Here is a 22,614-nt window from a genome sequence, read left to right as displayed (position 1 = left end):
CAAATGCCACAGCATGCCAAGAAGATAGCAAGCATTTTCTTTTGGAGAGAGGCCACAAGATATCAAAGGCAAAAATTCAGTGGTATCTTCCCAAAGTGGAGTATTTAGGGTTTGTTTTAACTGCTGGTGCCCACTTCATTTCCCCTAAGCACATCGAAGATATTCAAAAATTAAGCATTCTCTCCACTAAGAAACAGTTGAGAGCAATTCTAGGAGCAACAGAGTTTTGTAGACAATGGATTCCTTGCTATGGGGAAATCACTAAACCCCTTATAGCACTGACAAAAAATTCAGTCACTAAACCACTTAGGTTAGAGGCAGAACACCTGTCAGCTCTTTCTAAATTGAAACAGGCTATGCTGTCTGTCCCTGCTCTAGGCATCCCAGATTACAAAAAGCCATTTACTTTATATGTACATGAATGGAGACGGGTAGTTTCAGGTGTTTTAACTCAAACTTTAGGACCTGTTCAATGTCCAGTTGCTTACTACTCGGCCCAGCTGGATCCAGTAGCTTCAGGAGCACCATCATGTCTTAGAGGCGTAACTGCAACAGCTTTATTAGTAACTAAATGTGCTGATTTAGTATTGGGATGCCCACTAACAATAATGTGTCCACATGAAATCAAAGCATTGTTGCTAAGGCATAGAACACAGACATTTTCTGACCAAAGACTCACAAGATACAAAGTAACCTTCTTAGGCAATGAAAATATCATCTTAAAATGCTGCACAACATTTAACCCTGCCACCTTGCTTCCAGATTTGCCAGTTACAGGAAAACCATTACACAATTATGAATCTTTAGTGTCCATGGCTGAAAAACCTCAAGATAATCTCCTAGGCACTCCTTTAGACAACCCAGATCTAGTCTTATTCACCGATGGTTCTTCTTTCATGAGAGATGGCCTACACTACACTGGAATTGCTGTAGTCACAGAATTTGCCACTCTGCGGTCAGCTTCGCTACCCTCAAATATAAGTGCTCAAGGTGCAGAACTCACAGCTTTAAAATATGCCTGTATAACTGGAAAAGATAAGAAAGGAACAATTTACACTGATTCCAGATATGCATTTGGAATATGGCATGCAGTGAGTACAATTTGACTTCAAAGAGGATTTTTAACTTCAGCTGGGAAAAGTATCACAAATGCAGAAATCATTAATGAAGTTCTTTCTGCTCTCCAACTACCTGAAGCCCCAGCTGTTGTATATTGCTCTGCTCATACAGGTGGAAGTGACCTCGTCTCTAAAGGGAACCACCAGGCAGATACTGATGCAAAACTCACTGCCTTAGAAGGGCCTGAATTAATTTTAACTTTGGCAACTAGTAACAAATCTGATTTATCCCTTTCTCATAATGAAAAGAAAGTGCAAAAATGGAAACAAAAATTCAAAGCAAAACAAGTTAATGGAGCATGGGTATCATCTAAAGGAAAACCCCTCCTTAGAAGATTTTATCACCAAATATGTCAATCCATTCATAAAAATGGTCATTTTGGAACCCAAAGCATTGTAGATTCTGCTAAAAGAGTATGGATAGCCCCTGGTATAACTACCATAGCTTCTAAAGTATGTGCATTCTGCTCCACCTGTCAAGTATATAACCAACATGCCTTTCATAGAAAAGCTTTTGGTGGACATTCTCTAGCTTACACACCTTTTGAACATCTACAAATTGATTTTATTATAATGCCAAAGGCTACACATTGTAAATTTTGTCTAGTCATAGTGGACCAGCTGACCAGATGGCCAGAAACATTTCCTACTGTTCGAGCCACAATGACTTTTGTTGCCAAAGTGCTCTTAAAAGAAATTATACCTCATTTTGGCCTGCCAGCAAGTATTGATTCAGATAGGAGAACTCATTTTATTGATTAGTTTTATCTCAAATATATTCCTATTTGGGGATAACTCCTAAATTCCATGTACCATATCATCCCCAGAGCTCAGATCAAGTTGAAAGAATGACTAGAGAACTTAAGACCATGATTGGAAAACTGTACACTGAGACTCATTTAAAATGGCCTGAAGTTCTTTCTCTAAACCTGTTTTATCTTTGAAGCAGACCCAGGTAGATCTACGCATCTCACCATTTGAGATGCTTTTTGGACATCTGCCTATACAAGCTGTGAAAATGGAATTAGCCCACCCTTATTCATTCTTTAGATTTTAGCCACCAGGAATATGTTACCCCACCCAACTTAGAATTAAGTGGCGAGGGGGGAGGTCTATGACTCACATGTGATAGTAATTGAAAAATCAAAAACAACTGACTGCCCCCTAGGCAGTCCAAAACAAGGTTGAGGCTGCCATTTGTCCACTGGACAAAAGTACTGGAGGTGGACTCAGGAAGTGACAAAAAGAGCTATCTTTTAAATATGATGGTAACTTCCTGTGAAGGGGATTTTGCCCTTTGAACTCGGCTTTGGAGAAGCTTGGGTTGAGACCTCAGACTGCTTCCCTTTGAATTGTCATGTGGGTAAGTTAGGCTGACTCCCTTTCTTTTCCCTTGGTGTTTTTGATGGCCCTAGCCTAAAAAGAGGTCTCTGATCCTAGAGGAGGTCTCGTGCCTACAAGCCTTGTTTAATTAACCTCTGTGCCCTTTTGGTGGGGCCTCTGAAGCCCTACCTGGTTCAGGACTTCAGACCAGGCTGGAGTAACTCTCTCTCTCTCTGTCTCTGTCTCTGTCTCTCTGTGTCTCTCTCTCTTGCTCTCTGTCTCTCTCTCTGTCTCTCTCTCTCTCTCTCTCTCTCTCTCTCTCTCTCACTCTCTCTCTCTCTCTTTCTCTCTCTCTCTTTCTCTCTCTCTCTCTTTCTCTCTGTCTCTCTCTATCTCTCTCATCTCCCCTTCCTTCACTCTTCCTATTTGTAAATAAACTACCATAAAAGCTATCCTGACTTGGGTATTTCATTGGAATTGTGAAAATCAATTCCTGGCGGCCAAACTTTAAATATCCAGTCCAACCATAATTTTTCCCCCTTTTACAAAGCTAAGCCTTATTTATAGGGGGAAATAATTCTATTGCTTCCTATATATGGGATTTACAAATAAAATTAAGAGAACTTCAAGAATCCAGAGCTATAGTACAAGCAGGACCTATAGGCTTTTCCCTTTGTGATCTTATTAACCCAGGAGACAAAGTATATATAAAGTACATCCAGTGCACAGGGGTAACTCAGCTGGCCTGGGAACGTCCATTTCAAGAACTGTTAACTGCTATAAAAATTGGAGAAAAGATCTCATGGATACATTGCTCCCATATAAAATGAGTAACTTCCATCGAAACTGACTGACTGTATCCTGTCACATGCATTGAAGATAAAAACAGAGACAACTGGACACTATTTTCACTGACACTGAACTTCAGAACTTTTATTGAACTTCAGAACTTTTATTTTTAGGATATTTGATTTTTCCTTGTACTTGAAACACACGATACAAGTATTAATATTTTTTTTATTTTGCAATAGAATGAGTTTAGACATCCTAATGGATAAATAGCCAATGGGTAAGTGTATAATTTGTATTATATTATAGAATTTATATTTTATTTTAAATATGTGTACTGGCATGTACTCTGTTTAGAAATTATCATTATCATTATTATTATACATTTATGGGACTATAGATAAAAGTTAAAATAAATAAGTACATGATAAGTATTACATAAGTGTTGGTCAATACCTGCCTCAGGGAGGAATTGATTGTATACTTTTTTATACAGTATCTGTTATATTTAAATTGATATCTCCTGGGGCAGCTGGGTAACTTAATGGATTGAGAGTCAGGCCTAGAGACAGGAGGTCCTAGGTTCAAATCCAGCCTCAGACACTTCCCAGCTATGTGACCCTGGGCAAGTCACTTGACCCCCATTGCCCACCCTTACCTCTCTTCCACCTAGGAGCCAATACACAGAAGTTAAGGGTTTAAAAAAATAAAAAAAATAAATTGACATCTCCAGGTTATTTTCCAGAGAGTATAATTTTCTTAAATTCTGAGATTTAAGATTGTATATTTTAATTATAATTATTTATATTTTGATTTATTTATAATTTAATTATAATATTGTATACATATATTATAATTATAATTTGTAATTATTTGTAATTGGGAATTGTATTTTGTAAAATCCAAGATTTGATCCTTTTTCCAATTTTTTTCTTTCATGGTTTTATTTTCTTTTATGTCTTTTAAAAACTTTTACATTTATTTGAAAAATTCTTATGGGGAAATTGTTTTTTTCTTTCCTTTGGGGTTTTGATTATAGGTGTTTTTGAATTAATTCTACTCTTCTTATTCATTCATGACATCGTAAAAGTACTATCATNCCTCAGGGGAAATTGATTGTATATTTTTTATGTGGTCTCTGTTAGATTTAAATTGATATCTCTAGGTTCTTATTTTCCATAGAGAATAATTTTCATAAATTCTAAGATTTAGGATTGTATTATTTGTAATTTGTAATTATTTGTAATTGGGAATTGTATTTTGTAAAATCCAAGATTTGATCCTTTTTCCAATTTTTTTCTTTCATGGTTTTATTTTCTTTTATGTCTTTTAAAAACTTTTACATTTATTTGAAAAATTCTTATGGGGAAATTGTTTTTTTCTTTCCTTTGGGGTTTTGATTATAGGTGTTTTTGAATTAATTCTACTCTTCTTATTCATTCATGACATCGTAAAAGTACTATCATCATCAATAACAATTTTTGTTGCTGAAGCCTCCGGAATAGAGTTCTACATTTTTTCTCTACTCTGGGGATCAAATCAAGTTAAGATTCTCTCCTTTAACTCACACTGTCTTTCTGTAGGTCTTTTCCTTCACTATAGACATCCAATTTCTCCTCACCTGTCATCAGTCTTAGTTGAAGACTTCATTTGGATAAAGAGATGAAGGAGGCCTTTTCTTTAATCCTTATTTAAATCTAGATTATCTTTCTCTGATATGAGAGACCTAGTTAAGGTCATTTCCTAGAGGGAGTAAAAGTAAAGAGATTAAGGTCCTTTTTTAAAATCAACTGTAAGCCTAAGTAGAGCTTGGTATTTTCTTAAACCAAAGTATTTTTTTTCTTATTTCCTTAGTACATGAGGTTTTGTTTTTTCTTTTGTTTTTGTTTTTTACCTTAGCCCCAAGTTCTAACAGTTTCATTCTCTTTCTCTCTCTCTCTTTCTCTCTCTCTCTCTCTCTCTCTCTCTCTCTCTCTCTCTCTCTCTCACACACACACACACACACACACACACACAGCATACTGTGTTATTTCAAATCACTTGGGATATTTGGAACTACATTTCCCGTGGTCCAACGGGTTTCCTGTTTTAGATTATGTCTTCAAGGTGAGGGATGGCTTTAAATATTGGGAAGTGACTTTGAACTTCCTCTTCAGCTACCTGGGCACGCGAAAGTACGAAAGGTAAAATGGCTGAGGCGGCAATGTGAATTCTTACAGGTGTGTGGTCTAATAATTTTTCTCTGCCAGCATGGCTTTTATTAAAATACTATTCTCCCTTTTAATCTCAGCCATCCTCATTTTTAATAACAACAGTTTGGCCATCCAGAAGGTTGAAATTCGGACCCTAAATTTTTTAGATAGCCTAACGAGAGCATTTAGAGCCATGCCTGCCTTTTGGCCATCTTGCTCAGCACTTTTGAGCAATGCTCATCATGTTTTTGCCAAAAGCAACAGCTTGTTTTTGCCTGCCATGGGACTCAACAAGCAAGCTGAGCCCAACCCACCTTGGGCCGCTTCTGGCTTCTGGGTGCCCTGCCAGTGCCTCTGCCACTGATCTTCCTGGCTCATGACCTGGTCTCCCTTCCTGCTGCTTCTGATCTCTGCCTAATCCTGAATCTTGAGCCTTGAGCCCGCCAGTACAGACCACTGCCTCACGTTCCTCCTGCCTGGTGGCCCGTACCAACAGTGATCAAATGCTAGGTTTCCTTTTGTCCCACAACACCAGTGCCCCAGTGCCTGTGATCTCCACTGCTTTTCCTGACTCATCGCTGCTGCAGACCCCCTGTCTGCCGAATCCTGAGATTTCTGAGCAACCCCTGCCCTGACTTGCGGAGATCTTCGGAGACTTCTGCCTCTGTTGCTTAATATTTGGTATTGCTCCCCCACTCTCTTGGTAATTGCTTTTTAAGGCCTGATTTAAGTACTCCCCCTCACCCCCACAAGCTCTCCACATAGTTTTTTTTTTCTAAATACCGAACCTAAGCTTTTCTCTAGCCCCTACCCCACACCTCCACCTGGAACTAGCTTTTACTCTCTATCAGGCTTCATGGCCTATTCCAAACTTTCTTGGGATTAAACTGAAACTCGGGAAGAAATTCACCCTATACCTGCTCAGAACTTTGAACTAAGAGCAGAGACTGATTATAAGGACCCTGAATTTGAACTTTAAAATGGACCAGAGGTGGATTTTAAAACCTCAGAACTCAGGGTTTTAAAAAGACTCTTGTGTCTTACTGCATTTTGCTGATTAGTTTCATGAATTAATTTTGTTTATTTCGTTGATTTTCCTGTTGCACTGAATCATTTTAAGTTAATGAAGTTTGTGGCTGCTAGATTTAATTCTGTTTGTGATTTTATTGTAACTCCCTAATAATGAGAAAAATCTATTAGAACTGGTAAGAGGGTTTTGACTAGCTTGTTATCTGGTACTCATATTATATTTCCTAATTTATTTCAGGTTTCATTTTTACTGTAATCAAAACAATGCTGTGTTCTTGTACTATTTGAACATCTTACACATTTTTAAAGTTGTAAATTGCCTTATGTATACTGGATTTATAGGAGCACATGTCTTTTAAGTTTTTATTCTACCTTGGTAATTGTGTACAACCTTGGAGATTTTGATGCCTTGAGATTTAAATTGTAATTTTGTGAGAGGTCTTTTAAAAATTTACTTTAGATGCCTAGTACCCTTCTGTATAAATGATAAGATTTTATGTATTTATTTTAAAGAATTGTTGTCTTAAAGGATAAGTTTTATATATTTTATTGAACAATTGTTGTCTTATATTTTTTTATGTTAGTCTCTATGCTTTTATCAGAAGGATCTAGAATTCTTGAGGATAATTTAGACCAGAAGGTTTTTTTTAATATCAGATTTTTATATGGAAGCAGTAACAGAATTTGTTGAGAAACTCTTAGCCAAGGTTTAAAAGTTGTAACAAGTTTTTTTTTAAACATCATTGTTTATTGTTTTAAAATGTGTTATTAGAAATTATGGTACTCTATTTGAATGTGCATTGTGAATCTGCTATTTTGTAAAACCCATTTACACTCACAGAAAATCTCATTTTTGGGTAACAAAACCCTGTACTAGTTCTAAGCTATATATATATAATTTTTAAAATATTCTTTTTTTAATTAGAGCAATTGATTTTTCCTTTTTCTCATCTTGTACTGGAAGTACATATATAATCTTATTTATCCTTTTTTTTTATTTTATAGTGATATAAGCTTAATGCAAATATATGTTTACCTGAAGAGCCTGAGACTATGGGACTGTGATTTAATGCCTCTCTGTCTGATTCCAGGAGAAGTGCCGAGCCACATGGTCACAGAGATTTGACTGAGAATCTACATGGATTGCAGGAGTTCTATGCCAATACTTAAAGGGCTTGAAACTGGGGTTTGAGTTTTGGAGTCAGCTTTTCTAACGCTTAGAGCCTCAGTCCCCCTCAACTTAAATTCCTAGTGAAGCACCTAAGATTGGCTATCATTTTATGGCTCATTCCCTGAGAAGGTGCAGGGAAAAATCAGATCAAAGAAAGGCATTTCCCTTATTCCTCTATATAGAGAGAGAAAATGGCAATTTTTCTGTGGTCCTAGCCCTGAATGGGTAATTGCAAACTGCTTAAATCACTTTAATTGGGCCTTGATTCAAAGGCCTGTTATAAGTTTATTTTCCTTACATTTTTTTGCACATTTTACATTTCATTCACAAGTTAATATTTTCTCCTTTTTTTTGAATTTTATTCTTTTTATTTTTTTTATTATTTCTTTTGCCAATTGATTTCATACAACCCCCGTCACTCAGCCATGCATCCTTAGCTGACCTCTTCAGGGGAATAATGTGTTATTTAAAATTTTCCTCAGAGGGGTATGTGTTAAGTTTTTATAACCATAATGTCTGAGTTATAATCTATAATGCAAGTTAATTTTTACTCCTTTAGGAGTAATCTCAGGGGGGTAATATTAGTTCTCAGAAGAAAATGTATGTTTTATAATCTATAATGTAAAGTTTAAATTCTTTGAGAGTAATTTCAGGATAAGGATTTTGCCATCTCCCCAGAATCCAGATGATGAACCTGTTTGGTGGAGGCACCAAAAGATGCCTAAAGACCCTTCACTGGACCATGAAGACCAAATTTGAACTTTGGGGTGCAGTTCATTTGAACTATGGGGGTTGAATGAGTTGAATGCATTTATTTTGAATGGACACTCTTATGCCAGTGAGGGACTGCCCCAAATTGGCTTTTTGTCAACGCGGCTAGCTTTTGTCTTTTTCAACGGATCTCAGGGGGGTAATGTGTTATTTCAAATCACTTGGGATATTTGGAACTATATTTCCCGTGGTCCAATGGGTTTCCTGTTTTAGATTATGTCTTCAAGGTGAGGGACGGCTTTAAATATTGGGAAGTGACTTTGAACTTCCTCTTCAGCTACCTGGGCACACGAAGGTACGAAAAGTAAAATGGCTGAGGCGGCAATGTGAATTCTTACAGGTGTGTGGTCTAATAATTTTTCTCTACCAGCATGGCTTTTATTAAAATACTATTCTCCCTTTTAATCTCGGCCATCCTCATTTTTAATAACAACAACACACACACACACATACATATATACATACATATACATGCATATACACATACTCTATATATGTATGTAAATGTGTACACACATACAAAGTGTTGGATTTGAGATGAGGCTTCATTTTTTTCATACTGAAGTGTTTCTTTTGTTCTTGTAGGATTTGTGTTTGTTTTTTTAACCTTGGCACCTAAATTGGCCTGTTTCACCTCAGGCTCTCAGGGCATTTCCATCATCTAAGAGAGTTCAAGCTTTTAGTCTTTCCCTTTCTATTCTCTCCCACAAGATAATTCTTAGAACTGAAGTCTAAAGTCCTGCACCTAAGGGTAACTGAATCATATTCACTGATTATTTAAGAAATGAGTTGTTTAGAAATTAGGCTTTGTAAAGGTGGGGTAGAACTGAGCCTGCACTAGCTAAAGGCACACATACACATACTACACTGGCATGTTGCATGCAGCTGAACAGCTAGTAAGCCAGTTTGACTGGGAATGTAGAGAACATGTAGCAGAGGAAGAGAGGTACAGAAAGGGAGATAGGAGCCAGACTGTGAAATTCCAAAAGTACTTAAAGCAATTAAGGAAGTTATTGGACTTGTGCTTTAGGATGATTACTCCATGGAGTGTTGGATTTAAATTAATAACTGCATGTTTTTTATTTTCCATAAATTTTATTACTAATCACTTGAAATAGAGAAAGAAGATAAGCATAGATTTAAAGTTTCTTCTATTCTAAATCTGCTCATGTGTAGCTCATCCTGCAGGATTCTCTATCCGTCTCCCCTGCCGCATTCAGGGAAGTAGAGAGAGATCCAGTTACACCCAGACCTTTTTATTCACATTCATGGATGCAGAGCTGGCACACAAAATTTGATGAACTGTGTCAGCAATCCAGGGGGGGAAGGGATAAACTCCCTCTACACAATCCCCCACTGTGATTCTATTGGAAGACAAGCATGTTAAAATCTCCCAGATTTACCTACCTAGTCTCCCCAATGAATGATTTCACATAACCTGCTTATACCTCTAAAGATTCTGACTAAAGGTGCATAACTTATTGCACTTTACAAAGGGGAAATTACAACAGTTTGGGGATAAGAGACAAAGAAAAGAGGAAGAAAACAAAAAATTATTGATATATGCATTGACAAAAAGCCAATTAGGGGGCAGTCCCCTTTGGCATAAAAGTTTACATTTAGAAAAAGTATGTTCAACCCCCTTCAATTCAGTTCATTATATCCCAAAGTTCATTCTGGATCTTTTGATGTAGTGTGTGGTTTCTACAGGTATCCTTATGGCACATTTTTCAAAAAGATTTGCTTTTTTGATTTGGGGTTTTGGCGAGTTTCTTTTCCTGAAATTTCTTCAAAACATTTTAAACCTTGGATTTTAGGATAATTATACAATCCCCCCAAGGAGGGTATTGACCAACACCAGAATCACCCCGGGATACATGGCTCAGTTACGAGATATATGAATCAATTGTCAAAAGAAAACCAATAACCTCCCCAAAAAATATCCCAAATAAAAGAGCAAAAATTAAATTCTGGATAAAAAATAAAATATCAAAATCTTATATACATAAAATTATGAGTAAAAAAGAATTAACCTGTAACAGGTCCTTGAATCATCAGCAAGGCTCAGTCAAAGTGATTTATTTCCCACAAGCCTGTAGAACAACTGCAGAGATGTAGCACTTTAACCATCGGCAGCCAGGACTACAGAAAATTGCCAAACTATAAGACAGAAGGGACTACGTTCTGAGGTAAAAGAGAAATATGATTCCCTGGTCTGGTTTTACCTTCACTCTCAGGGACAGGGGAGCCAAAATGAAAGCCAAACTAAGGTATTTGTCAGAAATCTGGCACGAGGGAGTCTTGCATCTGAAGCTGTTAAACAGCTTCTTCCTTAAACCTCCAAACAAGTCCTCTGTCTTGATGCAGATTCTCATCAATCCCACAAGGATTATTGGTCTCCTTGATCTTGTGCTTCCTGGCACTATGCAATGGCTCTTTTGTGATCCCTTATTCAGAGCAGCAGCAGGGAAGGACTCTCAGCAGTGACAGGAAACAGTGGGAGCAACTGGTGCAGATAGATCATAAGCTGCAGCAATAGTTTATCAACAGAAGTTTCACAGTTTCCCAGCAGCAAAACACACACACACACACACACACACACACACACACACACACACACACACGGCAGCTTTGCAAAATCCATCTATTCCCTATTCTATACTCAGAGGCTTTCTTAAAAGAAAATTAAGAATTCTTTTTCTGATAGCGGTTGCCATTCTGTTGGATTTAAATTAATAAATGCAGGTTCTTATTTTCCATAAAGTTTATTACTAATCACTTGAATTAGAGAAAGCAGATAAGCATAGATTAAGTCTCTTTTCTACTCTTAAGTCTGACCATATAGCTGATCCTGCAGGATTCTCCATCTGTCTCCCTGCCACATTCAGGGAAGTAGAGAGAAGTCCAATTACACCTACATCGTTTTATTCATGTTCATGGATTTAGTGCTGGCATGAAAATGGGATGAACTGGGTCAGCAATCCAGGAGGGGGAGGGAATGAAACTCCGTCTACACAGATGGATAGACTAGAAAAGGGTCAGACGAGGCAGAAAGACCCTCCCCACATTTACTTCCTTCAGGATAATGAAGGAGGCAGACAATTTTTTTCCACTTAGTCATTTTATTCTATTATTTCAGTCATGTCCAACTCTTCATGACCCCAATGGAGTTTTCTTGGCAAAGATACTAGAGTGGTTTGCCATATATTATTCATAATTCCCAACTCTGTAGTTCTCTCCTTCTAGATTGACTTTTTTCTCTCCTTTTACTCTGTCCTTTGTGGCACCTGACCATTAGTTCTTCTGGTGTCCTCACTTGTCCAAATGATAATCTCTGATGTATATAGGCATAATGAATATATATGTCTCTGTGTAGTTCTGACAGAGGAGAATTGGGTTCTAAAGCAATTCTTTGCTCTGGGGAATTGAAGGAGGAACTTGTCCTTGATTTAGGAGAGCAGTTTAGAGGTAGAAATATATATATGTAGACAAACACACTCTTACTAGCTTCAGACAACTTCCTTGCTTGCCTCTATAAGTTATTTGACTATTTCCAGATCAGAGCATCTAGATGTGAGTGAGAGGGGAAGAAGGAAAGGGAAGTACAGATTTCCCCCAAAGTGTAGGGCCAGGGGTCATTGCTCAGACTCACCATGCCCTAAGAACCACTTTGCTTAAAAATCTGTCTTTACTATTTCAATAACTGAAACACACAGCTTCAGTTCTAATAATTTTTATGTAATTAATAAATATTATCTGATATTAATTAGAGGAGAAAGGAGTGACTAATAGTTTAAGAAAATTGTTGATAGGCTCTTTTGTAAACTAACTCATAGCATCTCACTTTTTAATATTCAGATTTAATATATTCATAATTCCTAAGTGGAATATGAATTTTATAAGATTGAAAAAGAGCCTAATTAAAGCTCTTAATATAGCTGGAAATTAAAACTAGACACATACTTGATATTCCTTCCTTCAGTGTGTTAAAGTGTTTGATTATATAAAGTTAATAATACCACACAATTTCCCTAGTGTTTATAAGAACAAGCAAACAGTATGTTGATTTTCCCATATTATAATGACATGTTCAAATTTCTGTACCAGCAGAACACAGGAACAAATAATAAAAAATAAGGAAAGACAAAGGGAAAGGCCCAGGAAAAGCCCAAGTTGAAGACTAAACAAATTAAATCAACATATCCTCTACCAAACCCAAGCCTTACCTGAATTTCTTTCAATAGCATAGTCTCAGGAAATTACTCTCTGAAAACAAAAGCCTTTCAAGGCTATCAATAAAGATTTCAGTAGAATTTCACAACCACAACACTTCATAATACTTCACACTAAAATGTAATGTGACTGGTGTTCACTGTGGCTTTCAAAAACAATTTCATTAGTCACTCCTTCTATACACATTTGGAAGCAAGTTTGGCGTACTTCACTGGATCCTGCCTGACAGAGAAAAGAAGGCCCAAGAGAAGTTGTGCCCAAAGTCACTTGCTAGAATGGGGCAGAGAGAGAACTAGAACCTGAGTGTTCTCACTACAAGTCCTCTACTCTACCCATCTACCCCATCAATACTGCTCATTCATGTTAATCGAAGGATGATAATTCCTCAGATTAATGAGGCTTATAATATAGGGCTCATGTAGTAATAAAATAAGAGATGAACCATAACTTTGTGAAATATACTACAGTTCTTTAGATTGAAAGTTGGCATTCGATTAGGGTCAGTTGAAGCAACAATATAGCTATATACTTGGGCCTCTCACCTATTCCAGTTTCTTACCTATTCATAACAAAACTCTGTCTATCCAAAAAAATGTTAGAAAAATGACCAAAAGCTTGACCAATCAATTAAATTAGAACCTTTATGGTGAAAAGGCAAAGCCAAATCCTGTGCCTCTATGGAATTCCTATGAAAATCTACTCTCACAAAATATGAAATGTCAATTTCATGTTGATTCGATTATGCTATTTTATAGTTCCTTTTCAACTATATATTTGGTTGTTGTTCAGATCTATGATTTCATTAATGTAGGAAACTCTCAGCCATTAAAAGGTTAATTGTCTTGCCCAAGGTCACACTACTTATATTTTTCAAAGGTAGAACTTGAACTAGGTCTTCTGGATTAATAAAGCCAATCCCATATCTATAACTCAATATTACCTCAAACAAATAAATAACAACATTAACAGTTAGATTATGTCAGCATATTAATAGAGTAGAAGAATAGGAAGTAAAAGTACTAAGGATGGTCATTTTAAATCAATGTCATTACATTCATCACCTAAAATATAAAATTATTCAATTTCTCCTTAGTACCTTTTCCATGTTACTGTTTTTTAGTGATTTTTTCTTTTGAATATTAAATACAGAATTGTAATCATTTTACAATATTGTCAGTAAGAAATAAAACTGATCTAAAATTATAAAAATTATCCCTTCCTTTAATAAAGCCTTAATTACTATCTGAAAAATATTTAAAGGTTTTTTTCTAATCAATAGTAGAGGTAGGATGAGAGATATGAGCCTTATTCCAAAGAGCAGGGTGCCACCTAGTGATTATGATCACTACTTACCAAACACATTAACTTCTCAAAGAATGTTTCTAAATTAGAAATCTGACATAATATATTCAAAGAAGGAAATGTGATTTTTTAAAATATGAAAACAAGGAACTTTTTAAAAAGACTTTCCATGAAATTTAAAGATGTTTTATCTAACTGTACCACGTAAGGAAGTATGAACCTAAGTAAATACACTTACTCTTTTAGCATATTTCTTTCCTAGTTTTCAATAAAAGAAAGACTACAAATAAACAAGTTATTTATTTATTCTCATTTGCTTCTGCTACTCATTTCCTCTGAATCATAATTATTAGTTTACTTCCACAGCAACAAAGTAGAATGAAAATACAAAGAAAAGCAAAATAGAAAATACTTTTAAAAATATTTTCTTTTCTTTATCTAGAAAATCTACATTTTCTAAATGTAATCATTATGAAGTTCTCAAGAAGTCTGAAAATATACACTTTTTAAATGGGATCCAAATTCATATGCCTACTGAGTCCAAAATTCTAAAGACATACAACACAGTTCTTAAAAATTTAGTTGGAGAACAAGGCATAAATACATGGAAAAGTAAATAAAGCAAGAGCTAAAAAATAACAATAAAAATTAAGTCTAAAATTCAATATGTCTCATGGATTGAGGTTTTGATTTGGGAGCAGGGGTTGTAGCAAGGGGGAAAGGAGAGTAATCACAAATTCTATCTGCCTTAGTTATCTCATCTATAAAATGGGATAATTGTACCTACCTTCCAGAATTGTGAGGATAAAATGAGATTTTAAAAAAACCACTTATAAATCACTTTGCAAACCTTAAAATGCTATATAAATGTTTGCTATTATTATGATAAAAGTATCATTTTGAGAAAATTAATTTAGTGGTGGTTTGCAAGACAGATAGAGAAGGCAAGAAAAGCAATCAGGAGGACATTAGAGTAACCTAGGCATGAAACACTAAGAGGAAAAGATGAGAGACCTCATGAAGGAATAACCTATAATTAGATTATATTAGTATTGTGTTATATAGGCCTGCAGATGGAGGAGATGAGTGAGGAAGGAAACAAGCCTTTTATAGCTATTATATAGTTTAACTTTCACAACAGCCCTGGAAGGTAAATGCTATTATTATCCCCATTTAACAGTTGAGGATACTGAAACATACAGAAGTGCCTTGCCCAGGGTCATACAGCTAATGAGTGCCTGGGGCTGAATTTGAACTCCTAACTCCAAGCACAGGGTTCTATCCACTGTGCCAGCTTGCTTCCTACCTAGGTGAGGAATAATAATAATATAACATTTAACACTTCAAGGAGAGTTTGATAAGGAAGGGCAAGGAACTAAGATTACTCTTTCTAAGACTCTTATGTGGAAGTATGGCTTTACATTAGAATAGAAGCTCAAGCAGCAGTACAGCATAGTAGAATTCCTTCTGAGCTGTCCTCAGAATCAGGAAGACTTGGTTGTTCCAGTTCCACCTGTGTCAAATACTGGTTGTATTGCTTCGAACAAGCCACTTCACATCTTGGTGCCTGGATTTTCTTAGACTATAATGAGCATGTTCCAATCTGTAATGGGTGCAAGAGTTCTTCCCTGAGCTCCCCACAGTGATGAAATTATAGGTCCAGTAAGAAACATAGTAAGGTCCTTAAGAGCAAGAAGCAATCTATTTCTGTCGTGGCATCCATAATGCATGCATATGCTCACATGTGTATGTATGCTTTTATATATGTATGTGTGCATTTGTCCCCATCAACTGACTATAGAGACCCAGAAAAAGGCCCTAAAATGTATTCTACAGCCTCAGAGCAAGACAGGAGTGTGCCATCTAACAGTTGCCAAGGAAAAGCCTTCCATCTCAGGAAAAATATTAATTGTTAGAGGAACAAGGAAGAAAACCAAAAGCATAAGAACTAACCATGTGTAGAGAATATAAAGGCTGACCTGAGTAAAACAAAAGGATTATGAAGAAGGGCAAGAAGACATGAACTCAGAAAAAGAAAAGAATAGACAATTAAGAGAACAGCTTAAATGGTACACTAGATAATTTAGAAGATACCAATGCACAATAGGTTTCTTGAGTATGGAAGTGATGTAATGAAAAAGGTTGCTTGAAAAAATATTATTCTCAGAGGACAGCAAAGGTGGTTCAGTAGATAGAGAGCCAGATCTAGAAACAGAAGGTCCTGGGTTGAAATCTGGCCTCAGACACTTCCTAGTTGTATATAAACTTGTAGGCATGTCACTTAATCCCCACTGCCTAGCCCTTACTACTCTTCTAACTTAGAACCAATATATAGTATTGATTCTAAGACAGAAGGTGAGAGAAGAAAAAGAAAACAAAGAAAAGTACTATTCTGGAATTCAAATGTATCCTCCAGCTATTCTAGAAGGTTGTAACAGTAGTCCAATTATAAAGTGAGAAAAGTGGAAATTCAAAGAAACTAGCCTTATTCTTATTTTATGACTATCTGTTTCATAGTTTGAATCTTGAAAATTCTCAAGTTTTACATAAATAGGCATTAACATTGCTAGCAAACACAAAGAAAACTTACCATATTTGTCTCGTAAGCCAACAGTACATCTAAAGACTCCTCCAAAAGCAACATCTTCACCAAAAATTACTGAAAAAAAAGGAATTTTTAAAGAATACAGTTTACTGAAAAATACATAATATGCTTACATTACAATATCAAATTGTGCACTTTGATTTGACTAAATCACATTTATACTGAGGCCCAAAGAGTATAAGTGTCTAAGGTCACATACATAACTTAACAGAAAAGTCAAAAATTTAAGTCAAGACACCTAATTCCTTTTTTCAACAAGTCTAGTTGCCTCTGTAAAATGAGGCAGAATTTGTAAAACACTTATCACAATGTCTGACATATGGTAAACACTTAACAAATCTTGTTTCCTTCCCTTCCCTTCCCTTCCCTTCCCTCAAGAGTCACACAGGTACCTTCAAATAGCTACAGGTGTTTGAAAATTTAATCATAATTGTTCCAATCCTGAATTTACAAAATATTAACATGAAATAGAGCCCCAATAAGGTTTAGTGGTAGGAAGAATTTGATTCAAATCCTGTTTCTGCAAGATATCTGGTTTATGAATGTGAACAGGTAAGTCACAGGGTCCCAAGCAGTTCTCTAAGATTAAATTGCAAAATAGATGCTAATCTTCCTTTGTAAAGTGAGTTCTGGAAAACAGGGGCTCTTTACCTAGACCAGTGATTCCCAAAGTGGGCGCCACCGCCCCCTGGTGGGTGCTGCAGAGATCCAGGGGAGCGGTGATGGCCACAGGTGCATTTCTGAGTTCAATAAATAGTTTCATAATTTCAAAGTTCAATGTTTCTAATTTACACCTTTCTTTATTATATTTTATGAAAAAGGTAGAAACATTAATACACATATCTTTCCTATTAATTGCTATTAAAATTTTTAAAATATTAATTTCCAGGGGCACTAAGTAATATTTTTTCTGGAAAGGGGGCGGTAGGCTAAAAAAGTTTGGGAACCACTGACCTCAACCCACAAACTTGATATTTTAAAAATATTTTCAAAACTTTATTTCACTTGTTTCCTTTATAATCTTATGTTTTATTTTATACCTTTAAAAACATGATTATGACTAGTATGAAAATGTTTTGTGTGACAGCACATGTATAATCTATGTCAAATTGCTTGTTGTCTCATGGCCATAGAGAAGGAGGGAATTTGGAACACCAAATTTCAAAAAACAAATGTTAATATTTTTTTACAAGTAAATGGGGGGGAAATAAAATACTAAAAAAATTTAATTAATTATCTAAGGAAATGTTAAAATGGCCCAGAATATGATCATACTTATTCTCATAGTCTCATTAACACTAATCCAATTTCTATGCCTAATGAATATACATAATTGCATCTAATTCCTGGGAAATTTTTAGCCATAACAAAGGCTGTAAAAGTTCACTAAGAGTTAAGAAAGCACATCTACAAATAGAATCAACTTTCCTGCCATTGAGATCTCAGTAGATTTCAGTAGGGCCTGAAATTCAGTTTTCTCTCACTGCTGGCCCTCCAGGGCTTGTCTTATCAACTCCTCTGTTGTTTGTTTTTGCTGGTAAGACTCCTCCTTTTGATATACCGCATTTAAGTATGCTTCACTTTATTTCACTTAGCAAAAACTGTATTTTTTACAAATTGAAGGCTTGTGACAAGCCTTCATCAAGTCAATCTATAGGCACTATTTTTCCAACAGTTACATGTTCACATCATGTCCCTATGTCATATCTTGGTAATTCTATAAATATTTCAAACTTTTTCATTATTATTATATCTGCTATGGTGATCTGTGATTAATAATCATTTGTGTTACTATTGTAATTGTTTTGGAGCACCATATCCACATAAAATGGAGAACTTAAATGATGTGTGTGTCCCAAATGCTCCAGTGACTAGCCATTCCCTCTTCTCTCTCCCTCTAACTGGACCTTCCTATTATTCCCTGAGATACAATATTGAAATTAGGCCAATTAATAATCCTAACAATGGTCTTTAACTATTTAAGTTAAATAAAGAGTCGATCAATGTGGCAAACTTCATTGTTGTTTTACTTTAAGAAACCGTCACAGCAAAAAGATTACAATTTGTTGAAGGTTCAGATGATGGTTAGCATTTTTCAGCAATGAAGTATTTTTCAATTAAGGCATATGCATTTTTAGACATAATACTATTGTACACTTAAGACTATAATTTACTGTAAACATAACTTTCATAAGAATTGAGAAACAAAAAATTATTTTAAAATACCACACAACATTCAAGTTGGAGGGAGAAAAAATTATAGAAATCAATTTTTATTTTTCAGAATATCAAACCTACTACCCAATTGTTTCAAATTTTCCCTCCAAAACACTAAATATATCAATGGTGATAGCTCTCTTTTCTCAATGAGAAAGCTCAATATAACTCTTAAGGACTATACAAAAGATTATAATATTAAATCTCAGCACAAAAATTGGAATAACTTTGTTCTAAACAGTGTTGAACTCTTTATGAAGTGCTTTAATTTAAAGCTTTTTAACTTAAGTATTCTACCAAAAATGAAGTTAAAACTTTTTTAAATAAGATAAAAAAAGGTAAAATAATGCAATTTTGATTTTTTTTTTACAAAATAACAAGAGAATCAAAGCCAAAGCTTTGTTGGAGGGCACTGAATTTGTTGGATTTTTGTGTTATTATAATTATTTTTGAGAACCGAAAAATATATAAATGTCATACTAGTTGCTTAGGCTACACTTTTTTACTTTATATCTGAGAGATATAAAATCTAAATATAATATATAATCACTTTTAGTAAAAGAACTATAGTTTAAGTCCTTCTGGTCTCTTTGACAGCATTGAAGCAGCAGAATCAACTTCCTTTTAATTTCTTTTTTTTAATGGGTCTTATATTATGACCATGCTTGAAGTACAGTAACCACTCACAGGCCTATCCTTACTGCTTATCTGCACAGAAACTTTGACCTATTCCATTTCCAGTCTGGACTGATTTTCCCCTACTTGAGAGCATGATGGTCCCCATTCTTGGGAGCTCACTCTTGTAAGGGTTAAATTAGGAGTTTGGGCAAAATAAGAGAGCAGCTTTTAATAATTTAAGTTTAATTAAAATAGAGATAGTAAAAGACTATAATAAAATGAATATAGTAAAGGAAAGAAATATAGGAAAGAGGTAGAGACAGAAAATTTCCTAATGTCTATACTAGTTATCCTATATTTACCTATAATTACCATCTAAAACTGCCTATATCTACCTATAACTGACAACCACCCCACAAAGTTCCAACCCATTCCAGCCCAATCAAAACCAACTCAGTCAGTGTTTAATCCAACCCCAATTAGGTCTTTCAATGAAGACCAGCCACCTTCCAAAAAGTTCAAGAAAGAAAAAAAATCTAACAGCCCAAACCAAAAGCCAAAAACCCAAATGCCAAAAAAAGCCCTCTAAAGGCTAAAAAACAAAAAGCCCTCTCAGTAAGCTCAGGCCTACCTTTATATTCCAACAATTAAAAACCAAGCACTAGGGGGCAGCTGGGTAGCTCAGTGGATTGAGAGCCAGGCCTAGAGACAGGAGGTCCTAGGTTCAAATCTGGCCTCAGACACTTCCCAGCTGTGTGACCCTGGGCAAGTCACTTGACCCCCACTGCCTACCCTTACCACTCTTCCACCTATAAGTCAATACACAGAAGTTAAGGGTTTAAAATAAAATTTAAAAAAATTAAAAAAAAAAAAAAAAACAAGCACCAACCCAACTCACTCCCAGCAGCCAACTTCCAGCAACTGACAGCCCCAACTGTCAGCAACTGATCACCCCTTTTATCCCTTTTCTCTCCTTCATTTCCTTTCTCTATGGTTCCTCCTTCCTGTCCCTATGGTTGCTCCTTCCTCTCTCTATGACTTCTACTTCCTGTCACTGTGAGCTGGTTAATCCCTATTCATCTCTATGGTAAGAGGACCTCCACGTCCCTCCAATTAAATTTAAAAAAGGAATAAAGAATTCCTTTTTATACCCTGTTGATGAAAAACAAAGTAGAAATGGGTTTTAGCCCACTGCAAGCTCAGAACTAAGTTTCAAGCAATTCACTTGCTTCAGCATCTAATAAGAGACATTACATGTATTTGTTACAATACCTGTAACAGCTTCCCCACCACCTTTATACACACTAGAATATGTCTATGCTGTGTCCATGGACAATCACCTTGAAAGGGAAAATATATTTCAGTAATTTTAGTTTCCTTTGTAATTTTATATATTTTATTTTGTGGCTTTAACCAGACTGCCAAAGAGGTCCAAAATACAAAAACAGCTAAAACTCCTATAGCTGAGAAATCTGCTGCTGGTACTACCAAATACAGGGGGCAGATTCCTCTTCATTTGGTCAACAACTGCTGGCATCCCACATTCCAATCTTCTTAAAAATAGAGATTTCACTGTAAAGTCCAGCAATTTTCTTTCTTCCCTAAACACCAAAAGCTAGAGTGGAATAGGGTCACTTGAAGCAGTTTGCATTTTGCACCCTATGACTTTAATCTGGGCCTCAGTTTCTTCATTTGCAATAGGGAAATTGAATAAGATGATCTCAAATTTATTTCCAGCTCTAAATTCTATTATTTTAGGATTATACTATTGCTCAAGTTATAGCCTAGTTTATTTCTATATGCTCAACGGAACAAAATTACATATAGGGCATTATTAAATCAGAAATATAAAATGAATTTTTAATGTTATAGATATTATGAAAGCTAAATTAACTTGATCTTATCCTGAGTGTAAATCTCAGGAGTAAGTTTAACAAAAACATTAATATTCTTCATCTTTGTTGTTTTGTAGCATTTGGTTATAATTAAGATAAAATGCCAAAAAATATCAGGTAGGTATCCATAATGAATCACTACATTGATTAAAAATTACATGTCCTTGATTATTCTACAGATTTTTAATGTAATGATCACATAATCACAATTAGTTTTACCTGCAGTAGGATCTTTGGCCAATGAATTATCCAAGGCACTTGTTATAGACTGGAAAAGATTCATTTTCTGGGTTTGTCCTGTAAGATTAAAAATATCATTTTTAGATACTTTAAAATACATAAAAGTAAAATATGTATTAGTTAAGCAGAAAAGTATCTTCACAATAGAGAATAAGTTGTTGGGTTTTTTTTAAACCTTTACCTTCCATCTTAGAATCAATACTGAGCATTGGTTCCAAGACAGAAGAGTAGTAAGGGCTGGCAATGGGGGTTAAGTGACATGAAGCTTTGAAAGGTCTATGAGTAAATTTCAAGCTAGACACTATTCAAATATTCAATTCAACTCAACAAGAATTAATTGGAATATTTAAGCATTTACAATGTTGTTAGAGAAAAAAGACATCTATGAAACAATTAAATAGCACTACAAGTCAATACGCAGCAGATAGGTCACTTAGTAAATACAGCACTGGGCCTAAACTAAGGAAGATCTGAGTTCAAATATGACCTCAGACACTCACTATGTGACCCTGGGCAATTTACTTAATGTTAAACCACCCCAGTATCTTTGCCAAGAAAATCCCAAGGGGTCACAAAGCATCAGACACAACTAAATTACTGAACAAAAACTCAAGACAATACAAATAATTCAAATTGATTCATTAAGAGGCATTGAGGGGGCAGCTGGGTAGCTCAGTGGATTGAGAGTCAGGCCTAGAGATGGGAGGTCCTAGGTTAAAATCTGGCCTCAGACACTTCCCAGCTGTGTGACCCTGGGCAAGTCACTTGACCCCCCCATTGCCTACCCTTACCACTCTTCCACCTATAAGTCAATACACAGAAGTTAAGGGTTTAAAATAAAAAAATAAAAAAATAAAAAAATAAAAAAAGAGGCATTGACAATGTGGAAAATGAAGAAGACAAGTTCAGGCATCCAGAAAGTCTTCATAAAGGGAGATTCAAATTAGACTTGAAAATATTAAGATACATGAAAATGTAATCACTGAGAAATGAGTAAGGCTATTTACAATAAAAAGAAAAATAAGATTAGAGTGATAAAAATGTGGATTTTAGCTCTGGGAAATGTTAGTATACTATATACCATGCAGACTAAAATCCACTAAAATGAAAC

General features: G+C 35.5%; 1 protein-coding gene across 1 annotated transcript in view; it reads right to left on the bottom strand.

Moving 5' to 3' along the window:
* Positions 1 to 22,614, bottom strand: part of BCKDHB (branched chain keto acid dehydrogenase E1 subunit beta) — a 294,285-nt gene that overhangs the window by 240,179 nt on the left and 31,492 nt on the right. Inside the window, exons 2-3 of the mRNA XM_044676237.1 lie at positions 21,483 to 21,560; positions 16,519 to 16,587 (exon numbers count right to left, since the gene is read on the bottom strand). Of these exons, the coding sequence (XP_044532172.1) occupies positions 16,519 to 16,587; positions 21,483 to 21,560 (147 nt within the window). The remainder of the gene's footprint in view (positions 1 to 16,518; positions 16,588 to 21,482; positions 21,561 to 22,614) is intronic.

The sequence above is a fragment of the Gracilinanus agilis genome, chromosome 4 (genome assembly GCF_016433145.1).
Source record: "Gracilinanus agilis isolate LMUSP501 chromosome 4, AgileGrace, whole genome shotgun sequence".
Taxonomy (NCBI): Eukaryota; Metazoa; Chordata; class Mammalia; order Didelphimorphia; family Didelphidae; genus Gracilinanus; species Gracilinanus agilis.
The sequence above is the reverse complement of the archived record's forward strand: the minus strand, read 5'-3'. Positions and strand labels throughout refer to the sequence as shown.